This window comes from Montipora capricornis, chromosome 7 (assembly GCF_036669925.1).
Source record: "Montipora capricornis isolate CH-2021 chromosome 7, ASM3666992v2, whole genome shotgun sequence".
NCBI classification, from domain to species: domain Eukaryota; kingdom Metazoa; phylum Cnidaria; class Anthozoa; order Scleractinia; family Acroporidae; genus Montipora; species Montipora capricornis.
The window spans coordinates 12,868,198-12,880,697 of NC_090889.1; the positions used below are offsets into that span (position 1 = coordinate 12,868,198).

Consider the following 12,500-nt stretch of genomic DNA (forward strand, 5'->3'; position numbering starts at 1 on the left):
CGCATTTATTTTCAGAGAATTATACTATCTTCAGATTTGAAAAACACGATTTATCAGGGAATAAAATGAATATATATTTGACGTGATCCTCGCACTTCGCTGGACAATTCAATTCTCTGATTCGTCTTTTACCAGCATTTCAAATATACAATCAATTCATTTCATTCATAAAGTCCTTCACCAGAACAAATGAGCCCAACAAATTGACCTGCTCCCAACTGCGTGGCTTCATAGCTCAGTTGGTAGAGCATTGCACCGGCATCGCAGAGGTCATGGGTTCGAATCCCGTTGGAGCCACCTGAATTTTTCAGGGTGTCTATAAAGCAGCATTTGCTGAAATTGTCCTGCTACGTGCAAGGTTCAATTCTCTCATTCATGATTTTCCAGTGTTAGCTGATCAGCCCAAGCCATTGCCACATTTCTGCAAAGAAAAGAAAATGACCCTTATTGAACAAAGAAGGGTTACAGAAAAAGCAACTAAACTTCACGGTCATTTAATTTTACAAATTCTAGCACGGTCTTTTTGAAATCGTTGCCTTACCATTGCAACATGTTGCCAGTGCATTAAAATTTAAGACCACAGAGAAAAAACACAAGCACATACAAAGAGGTACTTCTCAAGGAAAGCATATATATTTTTAAAGGACTAGTACTTACTCTTTTCTTTTTCTTTTGAAGGCTTTGAGTAACGGCGTTCGCAGCGCTCTTTTCATCATGTGGAGAACTGATTAAGGCAAATTTCTTTGGTAAATGACAGGAAATATAAAGTTGATGGTCCAGTATATACACAGGAATACAAGAAAAATCAATCAATAAATTAATTATTCCACATCAAATTAACTTACCTTTCCACGGACAGCAAATACCCAGCTTTGATGTTTGTGACTTGATGTTTGGGAAGTGTGACACCAATTTCTTTTTTTTTTTTTTTTTGGAAAATCACTTCCGGCCAACGTCCGTGTAGAGAAAAAACGTCTCGTGCTTAAGCTCTCAAATTAGCTAATGTGTAGTGTAGTGCGTTGTAGTGCAGTGCAGTATATTGTAAAGTAGGGTTGTATTGTGGAATATTGGGTTAAAAAACTAAGTTGTCAAAAAAAAAAAGATAGACAATAAATCAATATATTATCTCACAGATAAATTGCTTACAAGATAGAAAACAGAAAAAGAAAATCGAATATAGTATAAAATCGTCCCTATACAAAAACACAAGCAATAGAAGAAGCGGTAGATGACCTTGGTTGGACTCGTAGAGGATCTATCTAATTTTGTGGAATGAGAAAATGCTTGTCGTTAACCCGTCTGCACCAGTAATTGAGACAATTTTTTTCTCTTGTTTTTAAGATTGATTAAGTCATTTTTTATCTCTTTTGGAAAAACCTTTTACGACCAAATTTCGAAGTCATTGGAGATTTTAGTAATACCGTTAACGTTCACTTTAGACAAATGAGATATATAGGAGATCAGAATGACTGCACAAAGGTGTCTATTTCTTTCAGAATTTCATAATTGTGTATTACAAGTGGATTGACCAAAAATAATAATTGACTTACCTCGCTCTGGCTGTTCAGTACAGGGGCGGAAAGATCATGTGAAGGAAAAAAAAAGGAAATATACTTGGTGCGGATGACTAGACCACGTTATTTGAGGACGGACATTACTAGTAGTAAACACGATTTCATGCTGAAGAAAAGGGCTGACTTTTTCATGACAACGAAAGAAATTGCGAATTCTTTAGTTCAGCCTACTACTACCACCTCTACCACTACCACTACCACTGCCACTACCACTACCACTACTACTACTACTACTACTACCACCACTAAAAAGAGAGACAATAACCCTTCAAATGTACTACACTGCTCCACGAGATCACAAATACCTACATAGAAAAATGTAAGACTCTTTAACTTAAGATTAGTGATGTGTACCTGTCATCTGTCGTTTGCAAAGGTACCAAACGATTAATGCTGATAACACCACAGCAGACAAAGGGCCGACGATGTAATACCACCCTATAGCTGTAAAAAACAGAACCATGAATGGATGCAAGTTTTTTTTTTTTTACATGATATCTGTCATTCGAGGCTGAATATGGAGTGAGAGAATTGGTACTCTTCTTCATTTATTGGAGCTTAAAGGAACCCAGTCCAACCAGGAAAGGACAGGACTAGATCTTGCTGCACTAGTTTGTGGCAGAACAGCCAGCTCATAAATCATAAGTTAGTCCAATACGCCGGATATTCGCCTAAAAACACTTAGGTCATCCAACCATAATCACTTCCTGGATTCGTGAACACATAAATAACCTGCTAAGAACTGCGTGAGTAGACACCCGTGAAGTCCCATCACGTTTTTGCTCACATATTGATTATTAACAGACTACACGGTGGAACAAAGATCTTTCAAAGGAACAAAGAAGCTCACAACACTTTAAAAAAACCTACCTGGTCTTTGTTCTTGGAGCCCTATCAAAAAAAGAATTCAGAAAACTCAACTTTTCTTTTCAGTGTATTGTTTTGGGTGAGTTCTCCAACGAAAAAACTATTGCATTAATGAACTATACAGCCATAATTGGCAAACTCTAATCCCAACCCTTTTTTTTTTTACATATTTATAACTGTTTCCAACCCGAGCAAAAATTCTGTCAGTATAGGGTGAACTCATGGCAATGCTTGAACTAAAACATCTGGACGATCGCAAATGAGGAGAACAAATTGTCAAAACTCCCAGTTATTTAGTGAAATCGTTAAATCGGCTAAAATATTAGTTGTTTCAAAAGGGGATGACCTAAAGTGGGATGAGCATGTTGAGAAAATTTCTGCGGAAGCCTCACAGAGAATTTATTTGCTTAGGCAACTTAAGAGCGCTGGTATTGACCGCATTTCTCTGATTCAATTTTACTGCGCATCTATTCGTTTTGTCTGGAAATATGCCTCTCAAGCTTTCCATTTTATTTTACCAGTCTATTTGTCTGATCAAATCGAGAGGGTTCAGAAGCGAGTTTTAAGGATTATGCATCCAGAAGTATCATATAGGAAAGCGCTGGAAGATACAAAAATTTTCAAGGGACCGAGAACTCCTGGCTATTTTGCTAAATTTCTCGCAAACCCCGTACACGTCACTAGATTTCGAAGAAATTTAGAATTAAAATAGTTCCGACTATTTATGTGTCGTCTATAAAAAGAAAAAAAAATAGTTAAAAACAAAATTAATAAAGTAATAATAATAATAATAATAATAATGATAATAATAATAATGAAAATCTGAATTTTGCAAAAACTGAACAAGGGCTTACCAATGTAATATTAATTACAATCCCAGCAACTAGCTTTGTAGATACTTTTGTACATACAAGATCGAGCTGATCTGTCCTTATACGGGAAAAAGGACGTGATGTTGAGCGTACTATTAAAAAGCACTGTAAGATCGATGAAACGGTAAAATTTACTAATACAAAATTTAAGCACCCTAGCGATGACATAACTTTGTAAACCCAAGTAGGGTTGGACTATGTAAATTATCTTTTTAGGTACCGTTGTTGGGCGTTCAGCATTTTGCTGTTGTCTTCCTGAAACATCATTAATATTATAGCTTGCGATACCTACTGGATAACCATTCTGTATGTGTGCTCAAATGGCATTCTTATTGCACTGGCTCGTTATATCACACCACAGGACTGTATTATAAACTCAACGTTAGATGGTTGTGACTCGGCTCTCGAAACTCAACTCGCTCCAAAAAAGAAAAAAAAACAAAACGTGTTCTTATGACGTCATCCAAGAGTGGAAGGCACAGTTTGATTGCAATAAAAAAACAGGCGAACAAATACCATAACAACGAAAACAACTGTGCGGATAAGGTTGATTTTGTATTTCCTAGTTGTGAATACCATTTGGTATAAGGCCCCGTAAAAGTTTTCTTACGATAAACAGAAGCTGATAAATTGTGTTGATTGCGTTTAAGAAGAATATCCAGAAAATGGATTTGACTACTTTCCTCAAGTTCTTTCCTCAAATTCAATTGTGAATTTGATGTTATTATGGCAATTATCTAAAAACTGTAAAAATTGGTTGGCCATTGGCAAGATTAGATGGATCTTTTATGTCCAAAGTTATCTATAAATCTAGTTGCTGGGATTGTGATGAATTGAACAACGTCTATCAGCGAATTATGAAAAACAGCTGTTAAAGATACTTTATTTCTATTATTTTAAGCTGCAAAGAAAATTAATGAGCGAATTTTGCATAATGAATGAGTTTCCAGTAATCGGATCTCTGCTTTATACGCAAAGGGTTCTGGGATCGCCAGGGGGCAAAAATTGCAAGGAGCTGTAAGAAAATGTATAGCGAAACTTATTTCGACGTCCAAAAAAACGATTATCGGCAGAGATCAACGGTTCTTTCGACCCTGTTTTATCAGAAATCGATTGGGGCAATGTTGACGCGTGGAAAATGTAAGTTTATGTTTGAATAACCGTGAAATATGAAATAACATTTACTGATTAACGTCCTTGCTTGCATAAGGTTTATTTTGAAATGTTGACATCACGTTATGGTCTCGAAATATAACAAAATTTGATATAAATCTGAAGTAAGTAACTCAATAAAGCCATTAAATTGTATTTTCGTGTGTATAGGGTGTTTTCTGATTAGTTACGTCTTGCGTAAACGAATTATGGCTTCTAGAAAATTTACGACCTTAAAACAGGGAAGTCGTTGTCAGAGACTGCAGACTGCAGATGGAAATTGTCTTTACAAAGCTATTGCTCTCGAGAGGGATGAAAGGACTGATGAGAAACATGAGGAAATCCATAGGTTAAGTTATAGTTTGATTGAGAAAAATCCAACGGTTTTTGAGCCGCTTTTATTTTCTTCAAACTCTGTGGGTACATGAATCCCTGAATCACTTCAATGTATTACGATGCTTACACTCCAGCAAACCATATTTCAATCTCCTAATCTGCCTCGAGGTAGGTTCTATGTTTCAATTGATTTCGATATGCCTCAACTGTTAAAAAAAAAAAAAAAGATTTGCTTCTGTCAAACTACCATCTACAAGTAGTAAAGTCACAGTGACTGGATCCAAGCAATTTTGTCAAGCTTCAACTTCAAACAATTCGTAAAAAGCGTCATCTCCATATACTAGTTCTCCGTAGATCTGATCTTTGGAGCAGGTCTTTGAGGTTTACTCTCACAATCGGACTCTTCTATATACGAAGTTGGTCGGTAGGACATTCAGAGGTTCTGTAACCACGTACAAAATGATTTGAACATACCTTTGTACGCATTGACACCTTGACTTGGTCAGGATTAATAGCTCTAGCCAGCAGCCCACGACAAATGATCTATGTTATTCGTGGGCGAGTAAAATCTTAATATTTCAACGTGAGGAAGAATCTTCTGCTTTTCTGGGTACCTTCGATCTTTGTCACAACCCAACACAGCACAATGATTGCCACTAGGCATATTTGCAATATTATTTGAATTGCTGAGTTTAGAAAAGCCAGCCCGCTATACATACGTAAATGCCACTTAAAAGGCTTTTTTGAGTTATTTCCTCCAGATTTATACCCTATTTTTAAATATTTCAAGACCATTTCACAATAAACCTTATAACATTACGCTAGCAAATTATATCTCATATTTCAAGGTAATTCAAACAAAAACTTACACTTGACACGTATCAACATTGCCCAGATCGATTTCTGAATAAAATGTAGAAACAAAAGCGTTGATCTCTCTCCAAATTCGTTTTTTGGACGTGGAAAGAATTTTCCGCTATACATTTTCTTACAGCGACTTGCAATGTTGGCCCCCTGGCGATCGCAGTACCCTTTGCGTATAAAGCAGGGATCCGATCACTGGCAACTCATTCATTGAGGAAAAACCATCAGTTAGGCCTTGTTTTATTCTACAGTCGGGGACAAAATTGTTTACACATTGGCCCTTTCAACCCCCTATTCAGTCATTAGCTATCATTCTTAACTCTTTGTCCTTGCTAGGCTACCCAATTCTCCCCTCCCCCTAACAATGTTGTTTCGTAATAGACCAATTTCGATATATTAAAGTTCAGTCCTAAACAAAAGGCATCAGCTCGAGGCTCTGGGGAATAAATGTAAGGATTTGTATGAGTTTAATCCCCAGAGCCTCGAGATGATGTCTTTTGTTTAGGACTGAATTTTAATATATCGAAATTGGTCTATTCGTGTGATCTTTGACTACAAACAGACAATATTGAACGGGGGAGGGGGTCTTTTGGAAAATTTAAAGCGTGGTACAAACAGCCCCGTTCTTTTAAGCTTAAAAACTGCTGTACAGTCACAGTGTGTCAACTTGTCTTGACCACGGTAAGAGCTTGCAGAGAACATTGACTGTCAAAAATATAAACTTTCGTGGTAGCACTTATCAGTGATCAAGTTTGAGCTTCCAACTGAATAAATTTGGCAGAAATGTAAGTATAAGTGATCAAACATGTGTTTAGTCACCTTAATTAATTAATTAATTAATTAATTAATTAATTAATTAATTAATTAATTAAAGCAAATTGTTATATTCCCCAACCACTATTAGACAACTACACAATTCTGCATCGGTGACAATTTTACCTCTTATTTCGATATCAACAGAAGACGATGCAGAGCTTGCGTTGTTCAGTGCTTGGCATGAGTATTCACCACTGTCAGAAACTTCCACTTTTTCAATAACGAGTATGCTGCTGTCACCGTTTTCAGTGATGGTGGCCCTTGGAATCTTCAAAACGTTATTCTTTTTCCACTTGATTTGCGATGTAACTTCATTGGTTTTGCAAGTCAATGTCAGTTTATCCCCTTCCAGCATTGTGGGATATGGGTTTGGAGATATCTCAGCAGTGGGAAGTTCTGAGATTAAAATGGCGCAATTCGGTGAGATAAAAATCCTCACAAAATCCAGCCCATTGCTCAAATAAAATGAAATCAGTGTTAATAAAAGGAAAATTTTGACTACAGTATAAAAATTACGATTGAAGACCACGTTTCGATACTTCTGCTTAGTGTCTTTTCTAGGGGTGATCTAAAGATTTTATACTACTCCTTTCATACGATCACTAATGAGCGTCACCTCTTATCAATAAGGTGTAAATAGGTGTAGGGTAAAACTTGAAAAAACCGCCATGATCACGTTTTGAAGGAGCGTGGGCGGAATTAATGTGCCAAGATTCCAATGAAAGGCGTTGATAGTACCGCCAGATGGCGGTGATAACTTTTGAATGATATATCTCACCCAATTTTATGGTTGGTCTGACAGGCATGTTACGACAAAGCTTCACTATTTTTATGCAAAGGAATATTGCTCTTTCATGCTCCTTTAAACGCACGCCAAACTGACGTTTGGTTTGTCCGATATTATACTCACCTTGGCAGTCACTGCAAATACTAGTATACACAGCGTACCTGACACATGTTTACACCTCATTAATAAGAAATAGCGCTAACTTGTGTCATGTAAAGTTCCATCTCCTGGGGAGGTAGCTGTTGTTGTTGTTGTTGTTGTTGTTGTTGTTGTTGTTGCTTCCGTTGTTGCTGGAGAAGAAGTAAGGAAGTCGCATGACTTCAGTGCTTCGGCATCTTTGAGGTAATCGTCACCTAGGAAACCCTTATAAGTCCGCTTCTCTTTTGAGATGGCAACCAGGGCAGTGGCGGAGTCCTTGAAGATCAAATTACCACTTGAATTGGAATACTTAGTGGAATTAAAAAGTTGGAACTTGCCCGGGTCTGTTTGGTTGATGCCATATTTTTTACTCATGCTTGTCAAAATGGTGACGATTTTGTCAACATCAGAATTTTCTTTCCTCGTGACCACTGCGTGTGCGGGGTTGAAACCAAGGTAACATTCCTCGTGCCGTCCAATCTCTGGTGACGAAAATATAAGACAAATTCAATTCAAAAGCGATTGCATCACTTCAAGTGAAGATACCAAGATGTTAAACTTAATTCAACTTCCTCTTGACAAGACGGTTGAACCTGAAACCAGTTTGGCCCTAAAATTTTGCATCATTTGGCATTCAATAATCCATAGTACTCGGTTTGCCGTGCGAATTTGTTGATCAATTCAAATGATATTTGTCCCAGTCAAGCCCCAGTTACGCAGACATGGGAAAATATTTTTTTTTTCTTCAACACGGAAAACTTTACTCCTGCAAGGGAATTAAGAGAAATTGTACCGATTCTAGTTGTTAATTTACATGCCACTGTTTAATCGGAAGTTACTCACTAAGGCCTTACTCTCTTTCCAGTTTGGAGAAATGGGCCGGCTGGTATTTAGCTCTATTATTGGAAAAACAAATACCTTTCCTGCTACCATCTTTGCACAGGTATTGGTAATCACTCGCAAGGCCATAACCTCCCATAGCCACAACTTCTTCTACGGTTACATGCTTAACAAATCCTACATCACCCTTATCCTCCGCCATACACTTGAAGGAGCCATGGTACCCAGCGTACTTGTTTTCACTCGTGGTTGCGGAGCATTGGGCGTTCCCAGTTCCTGCGCAAAGTGCGCAAAGTTTTCCGGGAATCTCTCCTGACGTATTGTATCTTTTAACACCTGTTAATAAAATTGAAAAATGAAATAGATCATTAACACCTTCAGATGGCGTACGTTCTTAAATTAAATTAGTTTCATTTTAACGTATAGGAGGCGGCTGACAACGTTACTTAGTTTTTTGTTTCCGAATGAAAGAATACAATTTGAATGTTTTCCTACGTTTTTGTTTGCCGTCACACATATTAAAATAAAGTGTCTACATGCATCAAGCAAGCGCTTGATGTTTGTAACTGCTGACTAAATAAAATATATAATATTGAAAAAAACTTGAGCAGGGAAATAGAATACAGTATAAAACTACTTACCAGGTACGCAGCTCTCGCTGAAAAAGTCGGCAGCCGATAGGAAATCATTCAGGTCGTTCCCGCACTTAATAGCTGGAATCAACTCCGTGCGAAGCATATAGCCAATGGGTATCCTCCAACCGGCTGTCCGTCGAGCTCCAGTGTGGCAAGACTTTTTTCCCTTCAGAGACTTTAAGTTAAACCCTTTGTTTGACTTTTTAACCACAGCAACTCCATAATATTTGACCCCGTACTTTCCATATTGTTCAGAGACAATGGGTATCAGGTCCTTTGTCTTCCCTGTATTAAAGACAAGATGAAACGATGTCCAATTTGTTTGTGTTAGTGGGAGAAATCCCTGAATTACAGGTTTGGTAAGATGGAAGATACATATAAAAGCCATGTTTTTGAACCTCGGGTGTGGTCAAAGTGACTTTTAATTTCGAAGCGAAAAACCATCAGTTAGAGAAGCAAACTAGGGGGACCCAAACCCTTGAACTTTTGTTTACTTTCAGCGATGGTCTTTCGCTTAGAAAGTTTGAAAAGCAAAGAATATGTAATAGCGGTTTAAAGGTGATTCCCTAGAAATAGCTATTTAAGCCACCATGACAATGGGCCTTAATCACAAGGCGGCCATGTTGATTCCAGAGGGATTGAGCATTTGTTTTGCACCACCGAAACTCTTTCCCCAACATTTCAACTCAAGGCTCGTGGTACGAAATCTATTGTCTATGGCCAATATGGCCGCCGCGCGAATAAGGCGCATTGTCGAGCAACCGCGATGTTGGACAAATTTAGCCGCTAAATAAAAGTAAAGTAGGATTCTGGGTTAAATAAAATCACTAGCACTGCGGATCAGACTGATTCAACACAACAACACTGTCTTCTGTGATATCAAGTCAAGCCCGTGTTTATTGAAACTACTTAAGCTTACATTATATATATCTGTATAAAAATTTATTTCCTCCTAATCTCAAAATGCTATTTTATAAACAACATTATTTACAATGTGGCATTAATTACTCCTTAGTATGCTGTATGCTGTACGCAGGATTGACCGGGGATTCTATGAGCTCTGATAAGAGCTCCCGGTCAACACGCTGTTTTTCTTGAATGGAACACATTGTTAAAATCGAAATTTCTTAGTTGATCTGAATTTTTTGCTGTGTAAAACAACGTGTTGAAATGAAGCTTTTTGGAGTAAACGTTGCCAATGGTTATCTTTCCAAAATCAGTGGAGCTTGTGATGGGCTAATTTGCGTCCTATTGTTTTGGGAGGCGGAGTTTTGCATATTATTATTACTCGCGGGAGTTTCAAAATCAGTCAACCATTCTCCCGAACAGCCTCCGAAAGGCAAATTTGCGGAAGGTTGACGAGTGCGTTCAGAAAACCGTATTTCGATAGTACTTGTAGGTGTCGTAAACCAGCGAAAATTTGCAGGAGCTTTCCTGACACCCAGTACTAACTTTTCCATATGCTGGCCGTAAACTTAACCGATCAGCTCGTCGGAATATTCCGCTTAAAGTACAGCTTCCATACTAAAAAGCTCCCAAAATAGTCGATTTTCATAGCAAATTTGATAATACTTGTAGAGACCTTAAAAAACAAATTTTTGTTCAGAATCATTTATTGATCCTTCCTCTACAAATTCCATATGCTGGTACTTGGCCAGGGGAATTAATATGTCCGTAAAACAGAAAAACGTACGCGCTGGTGGCCGCTTATTGGCCGTATTCTTTGTTATCACGCGCACTTTTCTCTAATCAATTTTGAATTTTAGCGCCGGCGCGCATAAAAAGTACCCGGATGTGTCGCGGCATTCTGGGCGATGCTCGATTTTATAAATGTAATCCATGATATGACGCAGAGCCTGGTGTCGTGCAATGGTTAGATTTTACTGATTTCTTTTACTACACCATGAAGACACCATTGTCGGCAAAGGAATGAAATAAAATATGGGGGCCACCGTACTCGGTCAGGAGAAAATAGCCATTCTTTGACAGAGTAAGCTTGGCGTCAACAGAAATCCGCCATTTTATCAACGTGAGCGAGCTAATGCGCGCCCCAATGACAAGAAATTATGCCCATTGGAGTTGCGCAGTGTAACGCCAGAGAATCACCTTCGGCCACGGCACCGACAATGCTACAAAGCAAGAATATTATTCGTATAAAAAACGAAGAACAAGAATTTTCGTGCATATCTTTGCTGCACTCCGCTCACAAAACAAGAATGTGAAATCACCGAATTTTAGGTTTCGACGATAACGTAAGCATAACAATGGCCGTGTTTTCACCAGCGGTTTTTAAGGTCGCTTAGCGAGTGACAACCAGAAATCGCGTAAAAACAGTTGCTTTTCCAACTTGCTTAAAGTTACAAGGAAGGGTTACGTTTTCGCCAACGCTTGCCGTGTAGCACTTAGATTACAGCGGACTTATCAATTAGAGGGTAATGTGAAGTGCTAGTTTTCTATCAATCATCAAACCATTTGAGCGTTAGCCCTACTAATGCAAATGGGCCCACACTCCCTTCGGGTTAGGGTTAGGGTTAGGGTTAGGGTTAGGGTTAGCCTAACCGTTGAAGTCCTGATTTTTTCAGGCTTCTCAACGCAATTGCAAAACTTGCGTTCGCTAGCTTCACGTGATTTCACATCCCCAGTTTAATGTATGATCCATTTCATATATGATTTCATCAATGTGGGATTTGCTGTGATCATAAAAAGGGGACTTTTGTCCAGATGTGAATTCTATTGTGAATGAAAGGAATAATTTTATTAAAATTGCAGCCCATTTTTTTTAAGCATACGTTAACAGTGAGTATCGCCTCAATGACCTCAAAGCTTGGAAATGTGGTTGCTAGAGCGCGCTGCGCGCTACAGTAACATAGAGGTATTCCAGTACACTGTGGGGTGCAAAAAAGGGAACGAGAAGAGATAAATTAGAACTTGAAGAGCCGAGGACGTCTTACCTGCGTCGTACACTCTGCCACCATCCAAGGTTATGAGATCAGCTTCATTGTTTTTGATCTTAGCGACACAATCATAAGTGGATGTTCCAACAACGCACAGAGTGGTCACCTCCATACTTGCATTTTGTGCGGTTTCCTTGACGTATTTCACGAAGTCATCGCATTTGTTTTTTTCTAAACTCGATTTGACACACCATTTGAAGCTTATTTGAGCTAAAAAAAAAATCGGTAAAATCAGTTTAATAACAAATAAAGTCATGTCATAAGCTCAGAGGACGGATAAACGTTTTAAAGTGGAAAATGCCTGGATCCGTTCAACCGAACTTCATCACCATCATCACCCACAAGGCAAAATTAATGTGAGGAGGCAACATCATACTAAATTTGCTGTTTTTAGGTCAAAAGTGGGTAACAATCTAAATTGGTACTTAAGCTCACACGTACAACATTTCTGACAACCCACTGAGAAGATACGAAATGTTTTTACGCCGCAAAGAGCTATTCATAATTTTTTTTAGCGACTTTCTGAAGACACCGTCTCCAAACTTGAAAAACCTGGCCACGTTTTTTTCAAATTTCAATCCATTTCCATCCTCTCCATCCTTGGCTTCAAACAAGAAAGAATAGCTTCAGTGCACTTTAATGGTTATTGGCAACAGAACTAAAGC

General features: G+C 38.3%; 1 protein-coding gene and 1 non-coding gene across 2 annotated transcripts in view; one reads left to right on the top strand and one right to left on the bottom strand.

Annotated features, from left to right (window-relative positions):
* The first annotated feature begins 224 nt into the window (after positions 1-224).
* Trnaa-ggc (transfer RNA alanine (anticodon GGC)) lies at positions 225-297 on the top strand. Its single transcript has one exon. It is a non-coding gene; the product is annotated as a tRNA-Ala (tRNA).
* A 4,657-nt stretch (positions 298-4,954) lies between these two features.
* Positions 4,955-12,500, bottom strand: part of LOC138055658 (melanotransferrin-like) — a 14,397-nt gene continuing 6,851 nt past the window's right edge. Inside the window, exons 2-7 of the mRNA XM_068901543.1 lie at positions 11,833-12,045; positions 8,888-9,166; positions 8,325-8,582; positions 7,472-7,888; positions 6,605-6,877; positions 4,955-5,007 (exon numbers count right to left, since the gene is read on the bottom strand). Coding sequence (XP_068757644.1) covers positions 4,955-5,007; positions 6,605-6,877; positions 7,472-7,888; positions 8,325-8,582; positions 8,888-9,166; positions 11,833-12,045 — 1,493 coding nt within the window. The remainder of the gene's footprint in view (positions 5,008-6,604; positions 6,878-7,471; positions 7,889-8,324; positions 8,583-8,887; positions 9,167-11,832; positions 12,046-12,500) is intronic.